Consider the following 25,663-nt stretch of genomic DNA (forward strand, 5'->3'; position numbering starts at 1 on the left):
AAGCAAGGGCTACTTTCTGAACTGAATTGAGTCTGTCCGTACCTGTTCAAGCTATTCCAAGTCTTTGGAACTAACAGGCCTTCGTTGAAATCGCAAATCCTCTAAATATCAAGCTGTGTAATTTAGAACAAGTTACTTGAACCACTTCTTAGTAAAGTGGGCTTAATAACAGCTCATAGTTAAATATTATCGAGCTTTAATTGTACAAAAATGTCTGGTTAGATTCGTAGTAAACAGTTAATGGTGCTTGCCTTTGGAGAGGAGAAATCATGACGTTCTAAGAAATAAGCAAACAGTGATGAAAGACAAACTTAAAATGTTATATATTTTCAGTTTCATTTGAAATTCTTATAATGATTATAGTTTATATTGTTTATAATGATTAAATTTACCTTATAGCCTAAAATGCCAAAATCTGAATTTTAGTGTGCAACATTCTACTAACTTTGGGCATAGGCTCATCTTTTCCCTCATGTCTGGAATGAGTTATCAGAATCTTCCCCATTATTCAAGGCCCAGGTGAAATGTCATCGTCTCTGGCCATACAATGTTGCTGCCTTGAACTTCCATAGCACTTGGGTTATGATAATTTTAGGGAACTTGCAATTATTTGCATGTGCACTTTTCTTGCCTAATAGATATATGATTCTGAAGGATGATTATGATCTCATGAAATTATTTTTGAGACTGAAATATTTAATACGTATTTGTTGGATGGATGGATGAATGGGTGGATGGATGATGGAAAGAAAGAAAGAGAGAAGCAGGTTGGCCGGCGCCGCGGCTCACTAGGCTAATCCTCCGCCTAGCGGCGCCGGCACACCGGGTTCTAGTCCCGGTCGGGGCGCCGGATTCTGTCCCGGTTGCCCCTCTTCCAGGCCAGCCCTCTGCTGTGGCCAGGGAGTGCAGTGGAGGATGGCCCAAGTGCTTGGGCCCTGCACCCCATGGGAGACCAGGAAAAGCACCTGGCTCCTGGCTCCTGCCATCGGATCAGCGCGGTGCGCCAGCCGCGGCGCGCCGGCCGCGGCGGCCATTGGAGGGTGAACCAACGGCAAAAGGAAGACCTTTCTCTCTGTCTCTCTCTCTCACTGTCCACTCTGCCTGTCAAAAAAAAATAAATAAATAAATAAATAAACCTTAAAACAAATTTAAAAAAAAAAAAAAAAAAAAAAAAAAAAAAAAAAAAAAAGAAAGAGAGAAGCAGGAAGAGAAGGAAATTACCTAAGGATTTCTTTGACACAAAGAATGCATTTCATTGGCTTTTTTTATAAGTAAATATAAAACCTTGTTCTGTTGAGGAGGCTGGTTCTAGAATCATTCTGCCTTTCCTATGTACAGATCATCAAAGGAAATTCTCTTACCCAGAACAGCTCTGTTGAAGGGATATGTCACTTCAACCCCTCTTATCCAATAGGTATTTGATCCAAGATCAATCAAATCAAAAGCAGGAGAGTAACCTTGGAAAAGGCCTGAAATTCTGCCAAGATTGGTAACAACAATCATATTCCTATTCTCAAGAATGAGGACTAGGAAATGTGGAGGGAGATAATGAGTTAGCAGCAGAAACTGGCTTTGAACAATGCACATACGGCAGGACAGAGAGAATGAGAGAGATTGAAATTGACTATCAGTTGCAAGTAGGGACTACAAGGAATTATGAGGATGCTAAATTTATGAGAAAGAGAGCCTAGAAATAAGAAGTAAAGATTAGCAGAAAATATATAGAATAGTGGGTAAAGAAGTCAACCAGTAGTCAACTGAGAGGAAATGCAACACAGTCTCCCAAAGCAAAGAGAAAATACAACAAGTCATGTTGCTAGTGGAGTATCAGCATAAAGGCCCATGGTCTCTCCTGGCTGAGGTCTCACAAACTGCTGTCTTCCATATCTACCTCTGCATAAGCCCAGTCTTCATTCCTATTCATGCCTCCCTTCATGCACATTGTGAAAAACTCTGTTTGTGCCACCCTTAGTGTATCCCTGTCCCTTGCAAACAAAGGACACTAACCATGTCAGAGTTTTGGTTACAAGGCTGAGCTCTCAGATTGAGAATTGTGTCTGGGTTTTCTTAGAACATGTTACTATCAGTAACTGTAATTAAGTAATGAAATAAGCCACCTACTGCCTGAGTTTTGCCATGGTTCCAAATGAGGGGACTTTGGGACATATTTTCATTTCTTACATCAGTGGTTCTCATGACACACATAGGAAATGAATATATTTGCATAGTATATGATGTCCATGGAAGAGCCTGTCATCATCAGAGATAGAGGTACCCTAAGCATATGAGCCCACTAGCATCATGGGCTACAGAAACTATTAGTAGAAGTAGTAGTCCTGACATTATCACTTGGAAGATCTTCCTTGGGCTACTAACCTTCTGTGTACTGAGTTAATGCCCCGTATAGTGAGATGTATCCTGGTGGTATTCTGGAACAATTAAAACACAAAACCCCCTTACTCACTTTAGTATTTAACCAGTTTTACATATACTTTTGTTGTGAGGCAGGCCCTGGGCTAGATTCGTTCCAAATTTTTATCTCCTCTTGAGAAAGAATTCAAGGAAGAAACATAAAATAAAGGCGAGCAGGAAAGCATGATTTATTTAGAGGCAAAGAATAATTACATACTCAGGAGGGATTGCTGGTAATGAGAGAGTGATGCTGTAATTAACAAAGTTCAGAGTCATCCTTTTAGAGGCCTGGAGATTGTGTCTGGGGCATACCTCACTGAATATTCAAATGAGGTGCAGTTTCCACAGGGTTTGTGCATTGCCCATTTCCATGCCCTCTTTTTTGGAAATCTCAGAAGTGTTATGGAGTCAGGTGCATGATAGGAATGGGGTTTAGGTGTGTGATAGAAGTGATTGTGCTAATCAAGGTGGTTTCATTGCCACCACAGACACCCAACTTGCAGCCATTTTGGACATTTCTAGCCAGCTCCAGCTCTTAAGCAGCAAATCTCCCAGCAGTTGTGGTTGGTATGGGAGGAGGGTTTGTGGTGCACAGAGAGCTGCAGTACTCACGCTGGCAATCTTAAATTCCTTGCTACCTCCCTAACTACATCACTTTGACTGAAGTAACGGTTTCCTCTTCCACGGTTTACCCCCTGAGACTGTATAGAAGAAAAATTTTGCTATAATAGCATTTGTCTATAAGGCAGAAGTTTTCATCTCTTCCCCAAGTACCACCATTAAAAAAGGGATTGCATCTCTTTTTTGCAAGTTGGAATGTTTCATGCCATGGATGACAAATAGGATTTATTTTATCCCCTTAGCCTAGAGCATGGAGTTTAGAAGCTTTTGAGCTTGCACGTGGGTGGATTGGGGATTTGACGGCCCTTGTGCTTTGGAATATACTTCATAAGATTCTGATGGATATTCTGTAATAAACTGTAGGCATTTTAGGGCCACTCCAGGCAAAGCAAGCTTAGAATAATTTACCCTCTGAATTGCTTTGTTGACAATTTATTGCTTAAATGCTGTATCATTCCCAAAAATGTGGTAGTTTGAGAAAAATAATGATTTAGATAGGGATATGTGTTTTGTAGAAATCTGAAATTGCAATAATGTAACACTTATGATCGCATACATTTTATATACATTTATTAACAGCTTACTATGCGCTGAACCCTCTCCTAAGCATCGTATATGGATCTTACTTAATTTCTATAGCAACTTTTAAGGAACGTAGTGTTATTATCCTGATTTGACAGGTGAGGAAACCAAGGCAGTCCTGGAGAGTGGCAAAGCCATGTGGTAAAGTGGGCAGGCTTAGCTCCTCTGCTAGGATCAGCTACTGTTGCAGCCACTTCTGCTTTAGAGATCTGAACTTGAAGATAAAAGACTATTGATTCTGCTTTGAGGTGGTGATGTTGTATGAAAGCATGTCAGTTCTAATGGAGCTTACTTTAATGGTCTCAGGATCGTCTCTTATGATTGACAAGTTAAAACATAAGAAAACCAATGCACTCTGCTTTCAGGAACTTGCTAGATATGGAGATGATGAGAACACATGTAAGTGGTTTGCGAGGCTCTGAAGGGCCAGTGTTGATGAGCTGTTTTGCTGCCTTTTGCTTTGTGTGTTCACCAGAGAAACAGCATGGCTCCATTTGGAACCAGTTTGTAGCAGCTGGGCAGGGCCTTTGCGTCAGGCTGGAAATCTTGATGCAACTCCGCCCGCTTTGTTCAGGCTCACTTATGTGTGAGAGAGAGATCAGTGCTCCCTGCAGACTTTGTGTTGCGCTCTGGGCCTGGGGCTCTGGGCTTCAACCTCGGTGCTCCTCCTTCATCGGTGCTCGTTTTTGTTCAGAAAGATGCAAGGGGCAGAATAATGATGGACTAAATTGGCTTCCCTCCTTGGGGAAAGAAACATGAGTCAGCAGAGAACTAGATGTTGGCAGAAACCTGTCAGGAAGTAGATCATTTCCCTCTGTTCTTTGTTTCTGGTTTCTTTCCTTTTTTCCCTCCTTTTTTTTTTTTTTTTTTTTTGTCTACTCTAAGTGTTACCAAAAATTAAATTATTCCCATTAAACAAAGAAAGCAAGCCCCTCAGAGCTCTGCAATGAAGATGACAAGACTGTGGTTGTTTTATTTCAAATTCAAGAATCTGTGTCATTCTATTAGTAATTGGCAAATGAAGTATTGTCATTTTTAAGATCTCTCTCTCTCTCTCACTCCCTCCCTCCTACACTCTCCCTCCATCCATCTTTCTCTCTCTCTCTCTTCATCTTCCTCTCTCTAAGCCTGCTTTTCAAATGAATAAATTAAACCTTTAAGATCAAATAAAATAAATTTGATAATAATTAGCCTTTTGTTCATAGATATTTATGCTGTTTATCATTGATAAACTTATCTATGTGTCCAACAATAAAGTACTAATTCTTTTTTACACAAAATGAAAAGATATAAATTTTCCAAGTATCTACTGTGTGTAGATGCATTCACATATGATACCTCATCAATTTCTCCTAACCCATCCTGAAGAAATCATTACCCCATTTTATAGGTAAGATTACTATCACCATTTCATATTGACACTCAGAGAAATTATACATCTTGCCCGAGATTACCCAACAACTGATAAATGGTAGAGTCTGGGTGGCTGAGACTCAAGTACTTGGGCCATCTTCCACTGCTTTTTCCAGGCTTGTAGCAGGGAGCTGGATCAGAAGTGGAGCAGCCCATCACAGGTGGTAGCACCTGCTATGCCACAATGCCGACCTCTAATTTCTTAAGATAAATGGCTAGGTCATTGATGTGAACTCTTCTTATTTTAAAGTGTAAGAATTTAAATTAACATTAAATGAATGAGGGCCAGCACTGTGGCTTAGTAGGCTAAGCCTCCACCTGCAGCGCCAGCATCCCATATGGACACTGGTTGGTGTCCCGCTGCTCCTCTTCTGATCCAGCTCTCTGCTAATGTCCTGGGAAAGCACTGAAAGATGGCCCAAGTGCTTGGGCCCCTGTACCCATGTGGGAGACCTAGAAGAAGCTCCTGACTCTGACTTCAGATCAGCCCAGCTCCAGCCATTGCAGCCATTTAGGGAGTGAACCAGTGGATGGAGACCTTCTCTCTGTCCATCCCCCCCCCCCTTCTGTAATTCTGCCTCTCAAATGAATAAAATCTTTAAAAAATGTTAAATGAATGGAAAGAATGGATCAGTTCTTGACAAGTCTTTCCACTTGATTAATCATCTTGACTCCCATTACATAGAACATCCCTAGAGTCTGAATTCATGTTGGGATGTCTTTATAACTCTGCAAAACGTGTGTTCTTATACACACGTCATTTTAAAGAAGGCTGATCACCTTCTGGGTGGGCACACTGACTTCAGGAAGTAATTCAATACCAGCGATTAATTCCAGCTTCATAAAAGGTGTGGATAACCCTGTGCTTTCCAGACTCACTTGACATTGTACAATGTTTCACAAACTTTCTATTCATTTACATTCACTTACATTACTATTGCCAATGGCCTACCTCGTATGTTGTAAATTAGCAACTTTAAACATTCTGTTTGGTCCCCATTAATTTGAAAACATGGAAAAATCTGTTACGATTTTGATATTGAGATATTTCACATAAAAATACATTTTTATAATTTCTTGTGGAAAAGGTCCACAGCACCATCAATGGGAGCTGAGGAATACCCACCACCTTACAGTGTGCACAAACTGCCCTTTGCCCCAGTCCCCACCACTTTTATTGTATGACTCTTCTACTTGGATTTTGTACTCTCTGTCTGTTCTAGCATTTGAGTTTGTGACTCCTAGCTGAGCTCATTTATCATACGTACACTTTACAAATTAACTCTCAAGAAGTGACCTCGAGACATATATCATTGTAACTCCCCTGTACTTTTTTCCAAATAAACATTCTCAGAAAGTTATAAAGGACTAAAAAACCCAAAATCTGTTAAAATTATTAATTCACTATTTTAAGAAATGAAATTAAAATTGGGAGGAAAAGGATTGTGTATGTGAAGTAAGCAGACTTGCTAAGAAGTAGAAGAATCATCTTGAACCAGTTTCTGAAAATTGCTTTGAGACACAAAACAGAGAATCACCATTGTGAAATAAAAATCATCCTTTTTCTTCTTTATGTACCACTCATTTTCTCAAGGACCAAGCCTCCATTCTTGTTTCTGTGCAAACAAGTGGAACATAATTTTTTGATGAGTTAAGAAAAATATAGTAGATTACAGGACCTTTCAACCTCTTTTAAAAAATAAGGAAAATGTTTTACAATTATTTTTTATGACTAGACATAATTATCTTTTGGATTACCAGAGTAGACATTTTGACAATGGAGAATCAGGTTTAGGCCTTTCCAAACCTGTCAGGTTAACAAATGGCAAGGATTGGTAGCCTTTTATCCCTAGCAGCTGTGTGAATAAATGAGGGCTTTTCCTGGATTCTTGGTTGAAGAGTAAAGATCTGAGGGAAGGTTAGAGAGTAAACACCAGGCTCACCCAGTGAGCCTGTAATCCTGGGAGGCAGCCCTTTCATGTCTGTAATAGGCTTCTGCAACGTGCTCCCGTGTGGTTGGAGAGTGGGTTTTTCTTTGTCTTGTTTCTGGCTCTTCTCATTCCAATAGACTTTCAAGCTCCCAGTTGAGAGTCCAGCCTAGGATTTGAGAGTCCGGAAGGGCAGGTCTGAATCTCAGCTCTATCATTTCTTAGTTCTCTGAAGATACTTTATAAGTATATCATTTCAACCCTACCATGGAACCTAACAAGGATGTGGGAGGGGAATTTTCTATAAGAGTCTCTAAATGCCTTAGTGCGATGATGAAAGATAATTGAGTCAGTGGATTATTTTTTCCCTCCTACTTTCAGAATGTTAACCGTGACTATATTTTTTTTGACAGGCAGAGTTAAACAGTGAGAGAGAGAGAGACAGAGAGAAAGGTCTTCCTTCCAATGGTTTACTCTCCAAATAGCCGATACGGCTGGCGCACTGTGCTGCTCCGAAGCCAGGAGCCAGGTGCCTCTCCTGGTCTCCCATGCGGGTGCAGGGCCCAAGCACTTGGGCCATTCTCCACTGCCTTCCCAGGCCACAGCAGAGAGCTGGACTGGAAGAGGAGCAACCGGGACAGAACCGGCACCCCGATCAGGACTAGAACCCAGGGTGCCGGTGCCACAAGTGGAGGATTAGCCTAGTGAGCCGTGGCGCCGGCCACCATGTCTATATTTTACAGAAAAACCTATATTAATTATAATGCTATAATACACAAGCCACAAAACTTGACATTTGACATAACCCAGTCAGGTATTTCTAGTGGGCAGGCAGCTTTCCTGTGGTCCTTCAAATGTAAGAATGGGTTCCTTCTGTCCTGGATCCTCAGAGTCCTCTCTATCCATCCGGCAAAAGAAGAAAGGGAGTGCAAGGAAGCTGCACCCACTTCTTAACTCTTCAGTCCAATAAATGACACATATCACTTCTACTCACTTTCCATTGACCAAAACTTGGATTGTGACCACATCTAATTGCAAGAAATGGTAGGAAATGTAACCTAACTATGCTTGGAGGATAGAAAATTGTTTTGGTATATGCATCATGGTCAGCAAAAATTTATCTGAAATTGGCAATAGTTGTCCTAATTAAGAGCATAATAATAGAGTGTGGCCTGCAAAATATTCCATACCCTGTGCCTTCTGTGTCCTTTATAAGTGGCATGAGACTACTTCCCAATTGTGTATAACTCTGAACCAAGAGTTTCCTGGTACAGTAGTTCCTCCTGATCCATGGTTTTCCTTTCCATGATTTCTGTTACCCATATTTAACCATGCTCTGAAAATATTAAACATAAATTTTCAGAAATAAGTAATTCATAAGTTTTAAATCACACGAGTTCCTGAGTTGTAAGATGAAATCTCATGCCATCCCACTCCAGTCTCATTCAGAACATGAATCATCTCTTTGTCCAGTAATTCATGCTATATACACTACCCACCCATTAGTCATTTAGTAGCCAGCTCAGTTACTGGATCAACTACCAAGATATTGCAATGCTTAGGTTCAACTAACCCTGATTTTACTTAATAGTAGCCCCAAAGCACTTGAGTATTGAATCTGATAATTCAAATATCCCTAAGAGAAGTAACTTCCCTTAAGTGAAAAGGTGTAAGTTCTCAACTTAAAGAAAACAAAACTGTATGCTGAGGTTGCTACAGTCTCTATATAGTACTCAGTACTACCCATGGTCTCAGGCATTCAATGGAGGTCTTGGAATGTATCCCTCATGGGTAAAGAGGGATAACTGTATTTGAACACCAGCTGACCTGAACACTACCCATAATCTTATCTCTACTGAGAGAACAGATAGCTCAGATTTTCCTTATGTGTTAACTAGTTTTGTGAGAGTATTGTTATCTGAAGTGGGTGTTAACCCACTCAGGTGAGCTTCATTTGTGGATAGGGTATATGAATGTGTGTATAAAAGATACATTTAGCAGGAGCCAAATTGAAAGAGGCAAAGAGAAAAATGTGAGATCATGATGTAAGCTGCCATGTGACTGGATACACCCAAAGTGCAGGGACCTCCCTGGAATGGGTGTCTAGAAGGGAAGAATTTAATAATGGAATGGTGAGGTTATGGGATTGGAGATTTGCCTTGAAAAGAGATGCCCTGTGTTTGGTTATGTCCTCATTTCTTGGGTGGAAGTAAAGGCAGATTCTTCCTCCAGGTAATAGTCATTTTCACAGAAATGATCACAAAAGAATGGCAGTGGCACCAGCAGTTCATTTCTTCTTCCCATCCTCCCAAGCTCTAGAAAGGAGGAGAGGAGAGGATGGCAGACAAAGAAGGGAGTGCTATGGTCTGAACGTTTGTGTCCTCTAAAATTCATAAATAGTAGGAGGTAAGACATTTGGGAGGTGATTGGCTAAGTCTTGAGGGTGGATGAATGAGATTAGTGCCCTTATAGAAAACCTCAGTGAGCTAGCTAGTTCCTTCTGCCGTGTAAGGACACAGCCAGAAGCCATCATATGTGAACCAGGACACAATCTGCTGGTACCTTTTCCTTGAACTTTTCAGCCTCCAGAACTATGAGAAATAAATTCCTATTATTTGTAAGTCACCTGGCTTATGGCATTTTGGTATAGCAGCCTGACTGAGCTGAGACAGGGGCTTACTGGTTAGAATTTTTCTCTCCAGGCATGATTCTGCACATGCTGGGGTAAAAAGAAAGGTGATGGAATAATTCTGGTAGTCACTGGCTTGTCTTTGAAATCAGTTCCTTCAGATGCCATCCACAGATTGGTCAGTTAGAAGCAGCAATGGCCAATAAGACAAATTGAATGTGTATCCTATGGTCTATTCCAAAATGATCCCCCATCAAGCCTCCCTGAGCCCACTGTCCTGACTCCCATGGAAGAATCCAGGGATGGGCTGCTTTATTTCTTCAAAACCAATGCGACTTGAGAGACCAAAGAAATTCCTTACAAAGTAGCATTTGCTTGAGGGGCCAAAGGATCATGAAAAGGAATTGTCCCAGGGACCCTGTGCAAAGCCAAGACAATTCAGTGAGGCAGAAGGCACGTGTGCAGAAGTTAACATTTCAAGACTGCTTGAGATGGGCTTGTGTACAAGGTTGACCCTTGGAAACTTGGATTTGAGGAAAGTTTCCACCACCATAACTGCTAAGGATGTCTCACTGTGCAAAAGTGCATACTCACACAGTATAACTTATGTTACTTTCTGGAATTTGCATATGTGCTGAGTAGAAAGTAACAAGACTGACCCCAAGAAAAACCCTGGTCACAGAGTTTCTAATGACATTTTCTGTTAAGACAATACTTCTTATGTGTTGCCACAACTCTTCTGGAGGAATTAGGTATATCTTATGTGACTCTCCTGGGAGAGGACTATTGGAAGCTTGTGCTGGCTTCCTCTGGACTTCTCCCCATGCACCTATCCCCTTTGCTGATTTTGCTTTACAGACTTTTACTGAAATAAGCCTCAGCCATCAGTGCAACAATGTTCTGTGTCGTGTGGATCCTCCTAATGAATCACTAGGTATGGAGATGGTCTTGGGGACCCCAGTGCAGTAAGACTCACGGGAGGAATCCAGTGAAAAAATTGCTGCCCAGTATTATACTATTTTATCCTCCATTACATAGATTATCTTAATTTATATCTTCCAGAATTAATCACTTGATTGTTTTAGGAATATCTTTGTTAATAAATATAACTACAAAGAATTTTTTGTGTGTTTTGGAAAGGTACTACCATAAGCAAAGCATATTTTCTGTAATTCCCAGGAGATCCGAAGAGAGATTCCACACTCAGATACACTAATATGGCTGCTTTTAGCCATAATATTCACACTAAGAGAATAAAGACTGTCAGGAGTCTTGCATCATTCTAAGTCTATGTCTGCCTATGTCTGCCAGTATGAGTTTGTGCCAAACTTTAGGGGAGAAACTTAGAATTTTTAGAGTATTTTGACTTTGAGCATGCAAGATAAGGGGTTATGGACCTGTATTACCATCCATTTTTTGCTTATCAGGAATTGAGAATTAGAAAAGCTAATTGATTTGCCAGGAGTAGCACAGCTTATACCTGAGCTGTATTTCAAGTTTAGAAATGTCTAGTCCATATGCCAGAGGATTCTATTGTCCTTCTAGATAAAAATCATGTCTTCTGCCCCTGAAAACCACTAATGAGAAGGGCATGTGGCAACAAGTAGGGATAAAAATGAAGAATGTACCTATCTGTCTTTGGAACATGAAGTTCAATATTTACCTTTCCCCATAACCTGATTCCAAATATATGACATGTTTTTGCCTTTTGTAAGTCTAATTATACAGCAAGACTCAAGAGATATAACAAGACCTCAATTGAAATAAATTCACCTATTCTGTCTCCTAGGGTATCTCTGTTGTATACTTAGTTGTGGCCACTCATTCTCCAAATGAGTGTGTGGGGTGTGTGTGTGATTGGATTTGTGCCATCAGGAGTATGTCTTTGTTCTTTTATCTCTTGCTTTTATTTGTTGCATTATGCTCAATAATTCATTTGAGTAGATTTTTTTTAAAACTGAACTGAGTAGAAATTTACTTTGGCTAGATGAGGACAACTCCCAGATTTCCCTGGGTGGGAGGCCAGCTGGCTCACAACTGTTGGAAATAGTTCTTAATAGACTTAAAAACACTTTCTGCCTTCACCATGACAACAAGGATATGGTTTGGAGAAAAGGAGAAGCAAAAAGACTCCTTCCAAAAAATAGCTTCCTTCAATAAAATAATAAAGAATATTTTTATGTAGACATTTTCTGGTGGAAGATTTGGGGGACAAGAAATCCCTTACAATCAAATAGATGTGAACTGCTAAATTTTTGGTTATGCTTTTCTGCCCTTACCTGGCCCTTGCTTTTAAAAATAAATGCTCTATCAATTAGAAAAATGTTGATAATCCAGTGTTCTCAGGTCCTTACATCCCTAGAGCTTTGTTATGCTAATGAATCTGTTCTGCCTCAATTTGCAAGATAGATTAATTTAATTCTAAATGAAGCCTCATTTTTTTCATTATGTTCAACACACATTTAGTGAGGCTCAGAAAATGGTCCTTGTTCAATGAGATTAAGCTAGGAATTCTGATATTTAAGGGTGCTTACACAACTGTCCTTCTTCACAGGGGCTTCCTTGCTTCCAATGACACTGTTAATAGCGTGCTTTTATTTTTATTTGAAAACATCTTTGTCTTTCTCTGCCTGTTCCAGCGACAGTTTTCCTGGAGTTTTGGAAAAGACGGCGAGCAGTAATTGCTTATGACTGGGACTTGATAGACTGGGAAGAAGAGGAGGTTTGTATCCTTTATCTCAGAGTTTTTAAAAAAGAAAACTACCAAGAAATGCACAGTCCCCTTGAGTCATCACTTCTGGCTTGTGACATAAGTCAGGTTTACTCTTACAGCATTTTTAATACCTGTCTGCAGGAAATTCAAGCTGTATAAAAAGGGACTGACAGAATCTCTTGTAAGACATTCTGATTCTTTGTTGTAGTAAAATTCCATGAGTACATAAGGAATTCCAATTGGAGGCTACCAGAAGAATTGGTAGTACAATTTGTTTACTTAAATGTCACCTATTTTCTTTACTTGAGTGGGAAGAGGGTACGCACAACTCTGAGAAAATGGAGGTAAACCTTCCAACAGAACTACTCCAAGGAAGTGTTTCTGTGAGCACCCTGCTACCCAGGCAGTGTCCAGATGTGCTCAGGCTCAGAGGTGGCCTCCCTGCTAGATGTAGGCAATTGTAGGGCCAGCTGTGACCAAAATGCCAAGAAAGGGTAACCCCAGTCTCTTAGACTGCACTTCCCCAGCATATGCCCCCACTCCATCCCTGTCCCTTTCTCTCCTTCTGGGCCAACACAGTGTGCTCTTTCCTAGCTGTGTCTGGTTTTGATGCCTCTCCTCTTGCCCCTGCCTCCTGGGCTTGGGTATCACAAGACCCTAGTTTCCCCTCACTGTTATCCTGGCCTCGACTCCTCTCTCCTTCATCTCAGCCATCTCTTACTCTCCTCAGAGCCTCGCTGTGCCTATGAATCAGATAAACTACTCATGTAATATGATAATGGGATTGATGGATGTTTCCTTCCTAGAGACACATGTACATATTTTTATATATTAAAAGGAACCTTGCAGAAACATAAATAATGAGAATTCTAGCCCTGTAGTAAGCTTACTGAGAGAGATAATTTTTGAGAGGTTTTTGTTTGATTGGTTTTTGGGCTTTTTGTTTTGTATCCTTTAAATTATGCCTTGTGAATGGCTGCTGTTTCTTTTTATTCCATGAATATGCATGGGTAGCTTTTGGTTTTGTTTTTTGTTTTGTTGTATATATTTGAGGTGTATAATATGGTTTTTTTATATATGATACTGAGATTTTCACCAATCCTTGTTCTTTTAAGGCCTTCTTCTTCTTCTTCTTCCTCCTCTTCCTCTTCTTCCTCTTCTTCCTCTTCTTCCTCCTCTTCCTCCTCTTCCTCTTCTTCCTCTTCTTCCTCTTCTTCCTCTTCTTCTTCTTCTTCTTCTTCTTCTTCTTTTTTTGTAAATTTTCTCCAAAAAAATGATCTTCTGGGCTGGAAACAGCTGCCAAGGCAGACTGTGGGGTCTATGGGCAGCAGGCAGGCTGCCTTTAAGACTTCGCCTGGGAGGTGTGCACCGCTGTTTCTGGTTACCTGTCTTTATGAGAACAGTTCCCTCTGGTATAGAAAATGATCTTTCCAAGTCTCTACTAAGCAGCTGAATCACTGTGGACAAATTACTTCACCTTTGGACTTATTTTCCTTCTCTGGAAAAGATGTTCGATGAAATTTTCCCGCCTTCAGTTACAAAGTATGACGCTATGTAAGTGACTTTGACCAAACCAGAATACAAGTCATGATTGGCACTTGTTATGGGCCTGAGCTGTGAGTTCTCTCAGGGCACAAAAATGCCTTGTAAGTCTAGAGGCTCTTATGAGTCCCTGTTGAAAAGCTTAGAATGCTGTAATAGTGAAGTCAAAGCTTACTGGATGCATTCTTGGTGCGTAGCCTAGAGTAAGAGTCTGCCTGTGCTACCATAACAAAGGGCCACAGACTACAGAATAACAGAAATTGATCTGCTTACACTTCTGGAGCTTGAAAGTCCAAGAGCAGGGTTCCTCTCTGAGGGCCATGAAGGAAGTATGTGTTCTAGGCATTTCTCCTTGGCTTGTGGATGGCCATCTTCTCCATAGTTCTTTACATCATCTCCTTTCTGTATCCATATTGTATCCATAATTCCTCTTCTTACAAGGATACCTGTCATACAGGATTAGGGCCCATGCTCATGACCTCATTTTTAATTTAATTACCTCCTTTAAGACCCTATTTCCAAAATACAGTCACATTCCAGGTACTGGAACTTCAGACTTCAACATAGGACCTGAAAGGAACAAAGGTCAGCCTATAACACCTAGCCACATGATTGGCCTCACTTCTTGGGTGACCAGCTCAAGGGCTCTTGACAATACTTAGAGCCTGGGGAATAAAAACGATCAAATGATGAAGAATCTAAGTGCATTCTCTTTATATCCTCAAGTATAACTGCCTAAAGTAAACGAAGGAAGGAAGAGCCTCTTGATTAACTGGATTTCCATCTTATCCTTGACCTGCCACTAAGTGAAGTCAAAAAACATTGAGCTTACCATGTAGGAGGAACTAGGCTGAGCTAACAAAGACTGCCATTCATGCTCTCCAGAGAGGCTACTATCAATATGTGTCCATTCTCCATAACCTCTATTGTCAGTTGCTTTTTGACTTTCTATCAATACCTTCATCTGGCTCTCCAATCTTTCTGCCTGGATTAACTCAATCTCCCTTTCACCAATTTCTACTCATTTTCTATCCTCTTTCAAGGCACCCCAGTAGAACATGTACTTAATTAACTGGAACCACTTCAGCATCACCTCTTGCTGATTACCTTTTCCTAATCCCATAATTGCTTTGTAGTCAGGCACTTTTCACATTTGTGTGGGGCTCAGCTAAATGAAATGAAGTCTCAGCTTGATTTAGAATTGGAAAAGCCTTGATTTTAGCTAGACTTGAAACATATTTTCTTTGTTTTCAATGCCAATTAAGAAGACATTTAAAACCTAATGGTTAAAATGGATAAATCATATACAAATGTACTAAAAATAGATTGAACATGTAAGTCTAAAAATGCAAAAAAAAAAAAAAAGAAAGAAAATACCAATTATATTGTCATTGTAACTCACAAAATTATTTTAGACACTTTCTTGATCAGATGCCTTCTTTGTCCTGGTGTCCATATTACTGCCTGATAATAAAAGTAAAAGCTTAATAAATGTTTCCAACCATTAGGGTAATGATGCATGATTCCTTTAAAAAGTATTATGCTCAGTTTAATTTTTCAAGCCTAGCTTATGAATAGAGGAACTAAGTGATAGTCTAAATTACATTGCTTGCTTTGATGACAGTAAATCTTTATGTTTATTCTTTATATTTTTTACAAGTTGATGTCTTCCAAACATTTAAGTCTAGGTCTCCAAGTCCAGTTCATTGACTGGTTCATGTGGCAGCAACTTTATGGTAGGGTAAAATAGATTTTTCCTTATTGTGCAATCGACTCTTCAATGCATTAAAAGTATATCTTCTTGTTCTTTAGGAAGAAATACGACCCCAGTTTGAAGCCAAGTATTCCAAGAAAGAGCGGATGAATCCCATTTCAGGAAAGCCAGAACCTTACCAAGCATTTGCAGATAAATGCAGCAGACTCATCGTTTCTGCATCTGGAATCTTTTTTATGGTTTGAATTTTTTTTTAAGAAAAAAATCCTTTATTTGTTTCATAAAGTACAAACTTGTTGCATAGTAACAATAATAATATCAGGCATTCACATAGTTTTGCAAAAAATGTTTTTTGCATACTGTGTTGTTTAATCCTCACAACTGTGGTAGTCTGGGATGGTATTGCTGTCTCCATAAAACAGATGGCACAACTGGTTCTCCAAAAGGTTAATGAACATACTCAGGGTCACCCACTTGGTAGCTAAGAGTTCAGACTCTAATCTGATGTTCCTTCCACTCACCATGTTCCATTATGTGACACTGAGAGAAACTAAAAAGGTGAAGTGAGATTTACAGTAGTGTTTTTCCAACTTGTTTATATAATGCCCATATCGTAAGTAATATGAAAAAACATGTGGGCAAATAGAATGAAAGATGAGCTTATTTTGATGCAAAAATTTAAATTCATGCATCATTTTTTCATAAAACACACTTTGTGAACTTTTGAAGACCTGTTTGCAGAGATTTTTTTTCACCAAAATAAGCTTGTTTGTCTATTCATTTAGTTTTTCATGAACTTCCTGAAGCACCCTCATATACTCATATACACTAGTATGTGTTATGCAAATGGATATGAATACATAAGTGACTACAATAACTAAAACAGTGGTCACTTTTACAATGGGCAATAAATTGGGTTTTTTTTTTTCAGTTTTATTATAGTCTTAGGCTATCTTTTTAAGGCCAGATATAACCTCCTAAAATGGATCTCCTGACTCACTAAGGGTCACACAGCTTAAGAAACATTGAGAACTAGGTAGCTACCTCTTTCTAAAAAGCAGTCGATGTGTCATGAATTTGGACACAATTGATACTGAGCAAACGTATGCATATTCGTCAGAAATGTCATTTTAGAATCATAAAGGATGGTTAGGACCCTCCTTACCTCTTTCCAGATGATGTATGTGACTATATATCCTAGACCTCTGTAGTAAAAAAGACAAGACTCACAAATCCAGACAGCCTCATCCATCTTGACAGTGAAGAAACCAGGGAGGTCAAAGGCTAGGCAGCTCACACAGGGACTCATCAAGATTCAAGATTCAAGATCAAGATTGACACCATGCCCTTCCGCAGATATGACTTTGTAAATTGTTATGTCATGCTTTGCCTTCTATACCCACATTCATATTTATTAACTTAGTTCTCATATAAGATTTATAGACATAGATTAAGTGTTCCCTAGTCAATAGATGAGGAACCTGGAGCACAGGAGGCCAAAGCCATGAGGAAGACAAGCTTGCTCAAGATCACACTGCTAGGGAAATAGCTGAGCAGGGACTCTGATCTGTTCCCTGAACCTCAGTCCAGCAAATTGTATGTTCCATATGTGGCTTAATTTCAGAAGATTTCACCTGAGTCCCTATCAACAACTCTAGGGTTGACCTGTGGGCAGGCTTTTGATTTATTATGATTATCATTATTATTTTTATTGTTTTGACCAGTTCCAGGTAGGGGTCATACACAAGCTTTCAGAACATTTTATCCTTTAAAGTAAGTAGAAAGTAAAGTTTATGCAAAACAGAGGGATGCTTCTGTGAAGAAAGAATGTCAAGGCACAAGCTGTCCTGAGGCTTGGCGTTATGACCTAACATTTATAATGAAGTGAGCTGAGGTCTCTAAAACATAGTAGCATCACCTAATAAAACACACAAAAATTTTGGGTGTTTCAGATTCTCATTATTCTACAGAGATAAGAGATATGCCATGTTTTTCTCAAACACCATGAAATCTTCAGGGGAAGATGCTTCAGTCTGCAGATACATCTGATTAACACAGCATTATGTACCTATCACATAGATGGTTCATTCGACCACAATTAATTGAGCACCTTCTGTGCACCTGTAGTTATGTGAAACCGCTGAGCAAAACAGATGCCATCCCTGCCATCATGGAGTTTCCTTTCTAGTGGAAAAGACTGACAATAATCAGGCAGATAAACTGTCAGAAATTATACTTAGTGTCCTAAAAGTAGATATATACCCATAGGTTACAGATATAACAACTGCAGAAAAAAACTCTAGGGCCATGACAAAGTTTAGTGGTGCAGAGAAGTAAAAAAGAATGAGTAAGTGTATATTGGGCTGTGGGTATATGGACGTGTATGCATACTGGGTGTGCAGGAGATTGGGTGGATAGGTGTTGTAGAAAAAAAAAAAATCCACACTGTAAAGGTGAAGGGAACTTAGCCTGTTTGAAAAGCATGAGGGAAGGCAGAATGGTGAAGATAGCCACAATAAGGGCTTTGTTTTAATTCTTGCTAATGAGAAACCAATTAACAATTTTGAAAAGAAAATCAACATGCTGATTCATATAATAAATATTGTTTCTCTGCTCAACCTAGTATTCTATGTAAAAAGAGCTTTATAAACATTATCCTCTAGCTTACACAGATTCTTAGTTTTCAAGCATTGTAGCTTTTCTATTTGAATAAAAAAGAAAATCCAAAGAGGATGAGCCAGAGCTACCATTGCTTTATTTCCTTATCAGAGAATTTCCTAGGAGTGTGACTCCTCTTCCAGAAACCTTCCAAGGGGCTCACTAGGACTCTCTGTCTTCCTGCCAGATCTGCGTGGTCATTGCTGCCGTGTTTGGGATCGTCATTTACCGGGTGGTGACCGTCAGCACTTTCGCAGCCTTTAAATGGGCATTAATCAGGAATAACTCTCAGGTTGCAACCACAGGGACTGCTGTGTGCATCAACTTTTGTATCATTATGTTGCTGAACGTGGTAAGTGATGTTAAAAGACAAAATTGCAACAAGTCTAGCTTGCCTATTGGACTTATTTTTGATTCTGGTATCTGACAGCTGGTAGAACCACAAATGGTTCACAATGTTCCACTCTACTACATGGGCAGGTAAATTTATAGCCAGAGAAGAGGAAGTGACCTACTGAAAACTGAAGTGAGGTACAGATATAGCCCAGTTGGTTACAGCCAGTGTCTGATTTGAACTTAATTTGAACAGCTGGGTGCTTGTGGTTGACTGAGCTACTGGATAGGGGAGTGAGTGACAACCTGTTCACACCTCAAGGTAGGCTGCAGTTCACCATGTACAGAGACACCTTTAAGCCAAATTTAAAGTATGTGCAGAGGCATCTTTAAGCAGAATGATTCAACTGATTCAAATCCAGCCTGCAAGATTTACTAGAGTGTAAGAATGGGCAAGTCAAATTCTTGGAACCTTTATTCCCTTATTTATCCAAGAAGATAATGCTTTACACCCCTGGGGGACATTTAGAGGAAGAATGGATTTAGAAATCTCAACTCAATCTGTGATACAGCTCAGCACTGTTAGTCCCTGTTTCCTTCTGATTCTGAATGATGAGAAGTTAGTAGCCAGAGTGTCCTTGAGATAACCCTGCCGGGGAAATATCAGGGTGGCACATGCTGCTTGTGTTGATTTCAGACTTTTTTCAGTTGCATATTTCATCCCGGATCTCTTCCCCCAAACTCCAAACTTAAAAGTTGATCTTCCCATTTGATTGTCTCCTTCTTAACATTTTCAACTCTGAACTCCCATCTTCCCAGGAAAAATCAGCTCTGGCCACAGCCTCCCCAACTGTAGTTGTTCAGGCCAAAAACTTCATCATCCTCCTTGACTGCCCTATTTCTCTTATCACCAGGATGTATTCAGAATGAGACTTCCTTCCACACTTGCCCAGTTCCCAGCTGGGTTCAAGTCCCCAGTATCTCCTACTGCAGCGGCTTCCAACTGGTCTCAGCTTCTGCCTTGGCTCCATCTAGGTACATTTCAGCAGCCAAAACAAACTTTTTTTTAAAGGATTTTATATGCTTATTTGAGAGGTAGAGTTACAGACAGAGAGAGGGAGAAACAGAGAAATGTCTTCCATTCACTGGTTCACTCCCCAAATAGCCGCAATGGCCGGAGCTGCACCTATCTGAAGCCAGGAGGTTCTTTCGGGTTTCCCATGCAGGTGCAGGGCCCAAGCACTTAGGCATCTTCCACTGCTTTCCCAGGCCATAGCATAGAGCTGAATTGGAGGAGGAACAGCTGGGACACTAACCAGCGCCCATATGGGATTCTGGTGCTGCAGGTGGAGGCTTAGCCCACTACACTACAGCACCGACCCCAAAACAAATTTCTTACATGGGTTAGCTCATGTTGCTCCTCTGTTCCCAAAGTCCAGTGAGTTCCCTCTCCTCTAGGGCAGACACTCATGTCTCTGGGGTAGCTACTCAGCCTCTTCCTCATCTGGCCCCAGTGACATCTCTGGCCTTATCTCTTCCCCTGCTACGTGCCTGATGACCTGCTGAGCCACACCTATCCTTTACATGTAACATTTTACTTGCTGTTCTGTCTGCCAGGAGCTTTCTTCCTCCCATGGTATGCATAGCTTACCCCCTACCTCCTTCAGATCTTTGTTCAAATATTATTTCTCTGATAAAGGTTCCCTTGTCACTCTGTTTAAAATTGCAAACCACTCCTGACATCTGACAACTTCCCACCTCCTTGCCTGCTTTATTTTTCTAACATTTATCATAAATTTCTGTGTAGCATATCTAGTATGCCATCTGTTTTCTCTATGTATTTTGTTTATTACCAGTCTTCTCCATTAGAATCTAGACTCCTAGGGGCAGAACTTTTCTCTGGGTTTTGGTTTTTAGTTTTTGTTATTGTGAGCTTTTTCTTTTCTTTTTTTTTCATGAGAGAGAGAGAGAGATCTCATCTGTTGCTTCACCCTCCACAAATACCCGCAATGACCAAGGCTGAACCAGACTGAAGCTGGGAGCTAGGAATTCAATTCAGGTCTCTAATATGGGTGACAGGAACCCAACTGCTTCAGTATTGCTACCTCCCAAGGTGTACTTTTACAGGAAGCTGGAATTGAGAACATTTCTTTAAAAAAAATAAAAGATTTATTCATTTCTTTGAAAGTCAGAACTACAGAGAGAGAAAGTGAGAAAGAGTGAGCTTTCCTATCTACAGGTTCCTTTCCCAGATGGCTGCAATGGCTGGGACTGGGCCAGGCCACACCCAGGAGCCAAGAGCTTCATCCAGGTCTCCTACATGGGTGGCAGGAGCCCATGCAGTTTGGTCATCTTCCACTGCCTTTCTCAGGTGTTTTAGCAAGGAGCTGGATCGGAAGTGGAACAGCCAGAACTCCAGTGCACTCCTATATGGTATACTAGCCTCAGGAACAGCAGCTTTACCTGCTCCACCACAATGCCAGCCCTGGGATTAAGAACATTTCTATGACTCTAACCCAGGCATTTGGATATGGGACGTGGACGTCCCAACCAGTGGCTTAACCACTAATCCAGCACTCACCCCTGTTTTGTTTTTCACTGTTATTCCTTAGTGCCTGGTGCACAGTAGGCATTCAGTAAATTGTTGTTATTATTTGTAGGATAAAAGGTAGGAGCTGACATGGTTAAACTTTGAGGTCAACCTACACAAATATAAGTTGGCTGCAAATGTTTGGATTGATTTCTGGTGTTTCTATTCTGCTCCATTGGTCTGTCCATCTGTTTCTGTAGCAGTATCATGCTGTTTTGATTACAACTGCCCTGTAGTATGTCCTGAAATCTGGTATTGTGATGCCTCTGGCTTTGTTTTTGTTGTACAAGATTCTTTAGCTATTCAAGGTCTCCTGTGTCTCCATATGAATTTCAGCATCATTTTTTCCAGATCTGAGAAGAATGTCTTTGGTATTTTGATTGGTCTCGCAATGAATCTATAAATTGTTTTTGGGAGAATAGACATTTTGATGATATTGATTTTTCCAATCCATGAGCATGGAAGATTTTTCCATTTTTTGATGTCAGATACTGACTGGTCGATCCAGTGGAGACTACCTCCTACCCCCACCCACTCACACCCATACACACACATACAGTGCTCAGTTACTCTACATGTTAATCATACATTGAGGAGATAACTTGCCCAAGCTTTAAAGCTTGATGGTTGATAAAAGCATAATTCAAGCTGGAGAGATTTCAACCAGTGTATTGGAACTACTAGGGTGGAAAGTATCACTATATTCCTGAATCTGTATGTAGGAAATACATGAAATTTATATATCTTAAATAAATTTTTTAAAAAGTACTTTCATCTAGATATGATATTCATTTGTACATTATTCAAATCAATAGACCAGTTTTCATTTATCATCCTTCATTTTAGATATCACTTGCTTTTCCCTCTCAATTTATTCTCTGTAGAATCTCCTACATCTGGCTTTTCCCTAAACTATACTCTGCACCTCTGTGTGTATACACACACACACACACACACACACACACACTCACACTCAGTTTCCTCTTAAGAGCATCCATTTACTAGATGGCCGAGAGAGCTAAGGATATATCCAGTGTACTTATGGAAAAGCAGAGTACCATAAGCTCTGGGAGTGTCCAATAATGTTTGATTACGTCACCATTTATAGATGCTATGACCTAGAATTCAGCAGTCCATGAACAACAGGGTTATAGTATCTTACCATGAGTCTTTATCATTAGGAAGGACCCTGGAGACTTAAATTTAGATTATTGGGGCTCAGGAATATTATGACTGCCCAGCCCAACTTAGAAAGCTGGAAATTCATGCAAACAGCTTTGTTGCCACTGAATTATCCTCTCCAAAATAAGAAGCGAGATTTTGAAAATATTAAAATGGATGCTGTATATTTCTTTCTTGCCCTGCAAGGAGATAATTGCCTACAATGTTTTCATTCTTTGAGCAATGCATATGACATTATTTTCAGTCATGACTTGTCTGTTTCCTTTAAAATTATAGATTTTTTGTAATATCTACAATTTACTTGTTAAATGTATGAAATTTCTTTTATAGCTCTATGAAAAAGTTGCACTGCTTCTGACAAATTTAGGTAAGTGAAAACTTTTAATTTCATGGTTCAATATTGTGACCAAGAAATTATGTTTTCAAAGATTCCTTTTGCAAACACTGGTAAAAATCAATCATTTTTATTTGCATACAATTTTGTTTTCCCCTTGACAGAATATTTTAAATATGTTCTAGTAAAAAGAGGATCTCTTCCACCTAAAGCTTTCAGTAAGAATTATTTGTAAAGAACTAATGTTATTTAAGTAATTTACCCTTTCATGCACAATAAAAATATCAACACATGTATGTATAGAATCCATCCAATATAATATAGGAAAATGTTCATTCACTATTAACTATAATTTTTAATTAAAAATCTATGAAGCTTTGATGGTCTATAAAATCACATCCAAGTTACTTGCTTTGAAGTCCAGGAACATTCTAGCCAGGAATATAGGCAGATGAATGATCCCTGACAGGATGGGATAATATCCCTCTGGGCAAGTCACTTCTGAGAACATTTCTTTGACCCATAAGAATCAGAACAATTTAATACTCAGCCATAAGCTGTACATTTACCACTTTTTCAAGATATAAAAATAGCCCTAATTTTATTAATGAGGTATTGGACATTATGCTCTATGTGATCTGAGAAAATTACATGCTCCCCACAGACAACTTGCTTTAATACATGCTGAAATGTGATTTTCTGGAGGGTGGGAAAATCACAAAGGTGTTTTTATTTATAATAATTATTATAATAATAGATACCATCTATTGACCCTTTCTGTGTGCTAGATGCAGGGCTAGGCATTTCACATTATCTCCTTGGATGTCATTGAAAGCTTCCATCACCACCACCCATCACCCCTAAAGTATAAAAAGGTTTATGTCTATGGAAGAGGTATCACCCCATTACTAGCCTGTGTCCAGTGGCACCTTGATCTGGACTGGCAAAGATGCTGATGGAGGAATAGCCCCAGTCCATCTGTGGTTGAAACACCTGGGCTCCTAGTTGCCTGGCAACCCAGGAAACCTTGCCATGTAACCAGAAGCTCAGGAGCAGGAATCAGTAAAACTAAAACCCCTTAAGAATCTTTGATCTTCTCTACTTTCAGTAGCAGTTCAGCCGTGTTCTGAAACTGACATTTAAGCCATTTTAAGTCAAATTCTCTTCCTTTTTCTCATCCCTCCTCAGGTTCATTCCCACGAAGCATTTTGAGTTATAGTTCATGGGAAAGGAATCGATGGAGTGAAATGTTAAACAAACGATTAGAGGCTCGGGGAATGTTGGGGCAGAGAGAGTGCTATGGCATCAAATACATTTTCTTTGACATTGCTTGAGGTAAAATGCAGTTCCCAGGGAAGGTTAAGTGCCTTGGGCATGAGATACAGGTTGGAAGTTCGACCTTGAGGGCAAATAGATCCATATTTTGGAAACACAGGAGATACATGAAAATTGGCCCCTGATTGAAGTCAGGAAATTGTAAGACACAGACGTTTTGGTGTACAGTAGAAACCTCGGAGATGAGGTCGTCACCTTGGGATAAGTCCATGAGAATGCAGAATGGTGGATGAAGTTGAAGGCAAAGGAATCAAATAAATGCTGTCAGCATCCTGTGACAGCAGCTTGACTCCCTCTCGCCCAGTAGCCTTGCCATAAACACTACAGCTACAAGATGAGACAAAGGAATTATTAGGAGTCCCAAGTCCATGAGCAGAAATGAAGAGGAAAAGGCAAGGCTACTGCAGAGAATGGGGTGGACGTGAGGTCCTTTCAGACTGGCTGTCTCTGCCCCAGCTCTCTGGCATCTTGTCACTCTGGAACTCTGCATATTCCGTTCCCTTCCATGCATCCATTGCCACTTCCTACCAAACCCTTGTTGATGCTGATGTGAGCTTCGGGATCCTGCAGATGGTCCAGTCCGCCACTCACCATCTATGGGTGAACTAGAGACCCCTGCAACCCTCTGAGGACCTTCTGCCCCAACCCTGTGTATGCGAGGAGTGGAGAGGAGGAAAACCTGACCTCTCAGACTCTGCTCCCTTTTGTCCACAGAACAGCCTCGCACAGAGTCGGAGTGGGAGAACAGCTTCACCCTGAAAATGTTTCTTTTTCAGTTCGTCAATCTGAACAGCTCCACGTTTTACATCGCGTTCTTCCTCGGAAGGTAGGCGCTGGACCCCTGCGCATCTCCCCAGGCCGGGCTGGTGGACCCAGGGTACTCGGAGGTCACGGTCTAGGACTGATAAACAAGGCCCCCTTTAGGGTGATGTATCCAAAGGGTAAAAAGGGAAGAGCAGCTGCCCCTTTCTCTTACCAAATTTCAAAACCACCTCACTGTAAGAGGGCTCCTCCCCTCACCAGTGGCTGTGCGCTTTTGTTAAAGTATGCAGAGAAGAAGAGTTCGCGTGTGACGGGTGGAAAGAGTCAGCTCCCGAATCTCATGTCGCTGCAAGCTGATGGCATAAAGGGGCAGCAATAGGTTGCATGTCTTAAATCCCTGACTTTGCAGAAGAGAGGAGGACGTCCTTGCAGGAAAGGGGGTGAAATGGGATGCTAGAGAATAGAGGGTGACTTCTGAACCCAGCAGCATGAAGCCTTGGGAAGGATTCATAGTAATAGCCTGTGTACTTGATTGCATCTGGAAGCATTTCTGAGATGGGCAATGAAAGGGCTGCTGTACAATTTGGGTGGTCTGAAGGCATCTGCCTCTCTCTGTTTTCTAACTATGCCAGCAGCACAGAATTCCAGTCAAATAGCTAGACAACTTGAAAAAAATGAAGCACCATTCCTATTATCCCAAGAGACCAAATGTGTTTAAATCTAGGAATAAAACTGCTGTCTGTGCATTTGATATTCAGCAAAAAAATGTTAAAAGTCACAGCAAGCTGGCTCCTGTGTGTGTTCAGCAGTTGGACAGAAAGGCCAAAAGAGAAATGTCCCCGGGAGAATTCCAGAAGCTGTAATGATAACTGGCAAAATCTCCCAATTCCCGCAGACCCAAGAATTAGTGTGCCA

General features: G+C 40.4%; 1 protein-coding gene across 5 annotated transcripts in view; it reads left to right on the forward strand.

The window, feature by feature from the left end:
* Window positions 1-25,663, forward strand: part of ANO4 (anoctamin 4) — a 561,128-nt gene that overhangs the window by 472,209 nt on the left and 63,256 nt on the right. For all 5 annotated transcript variants that reach the window (XM_008256958.5, XM_008256960.5, XM_002711221.6 and 2 more), the window contains 5 exons: window positions 12,225-12,307; window positions 15,653-15,793; window positions 18,400-18,564; window positions 22,648-22,684; window positions 24,701-24,812. In XM_008256958.5, the coding sequence (XP_008255180.1) occupies window positions 12,225-12,307; window positions 15,653-15,793; window positions 18,400-18,564; window positions 22,648-22,684; window positions 24,701-24,812 (538 nt within the window). The remainder of the gene's footprint in view (window positions 1-12,224; window positions 12,308-15,652; window positions 15,794-18,399; window positions 18,565-22,647; window positions 22,685-24,700; window positions 24,813-25,663) is intronic.

Source organism: Oryctolagus cuniculus, chromosome 11 (genome assembly GCF_051225735.1).
Source record: "Oryctolagus cuniculus isolate XC-2025 breed Fujian yellow rabbit chromosome 11, ASM5122573v1, whole genome shotgun sequence".
Lineage (NCBI taxonomy): Eukaryota > Metazoa > Chordata > Mammalia > Lagomorpha > Leporidae > Oryctolagus > Oryctolagus cuniculus.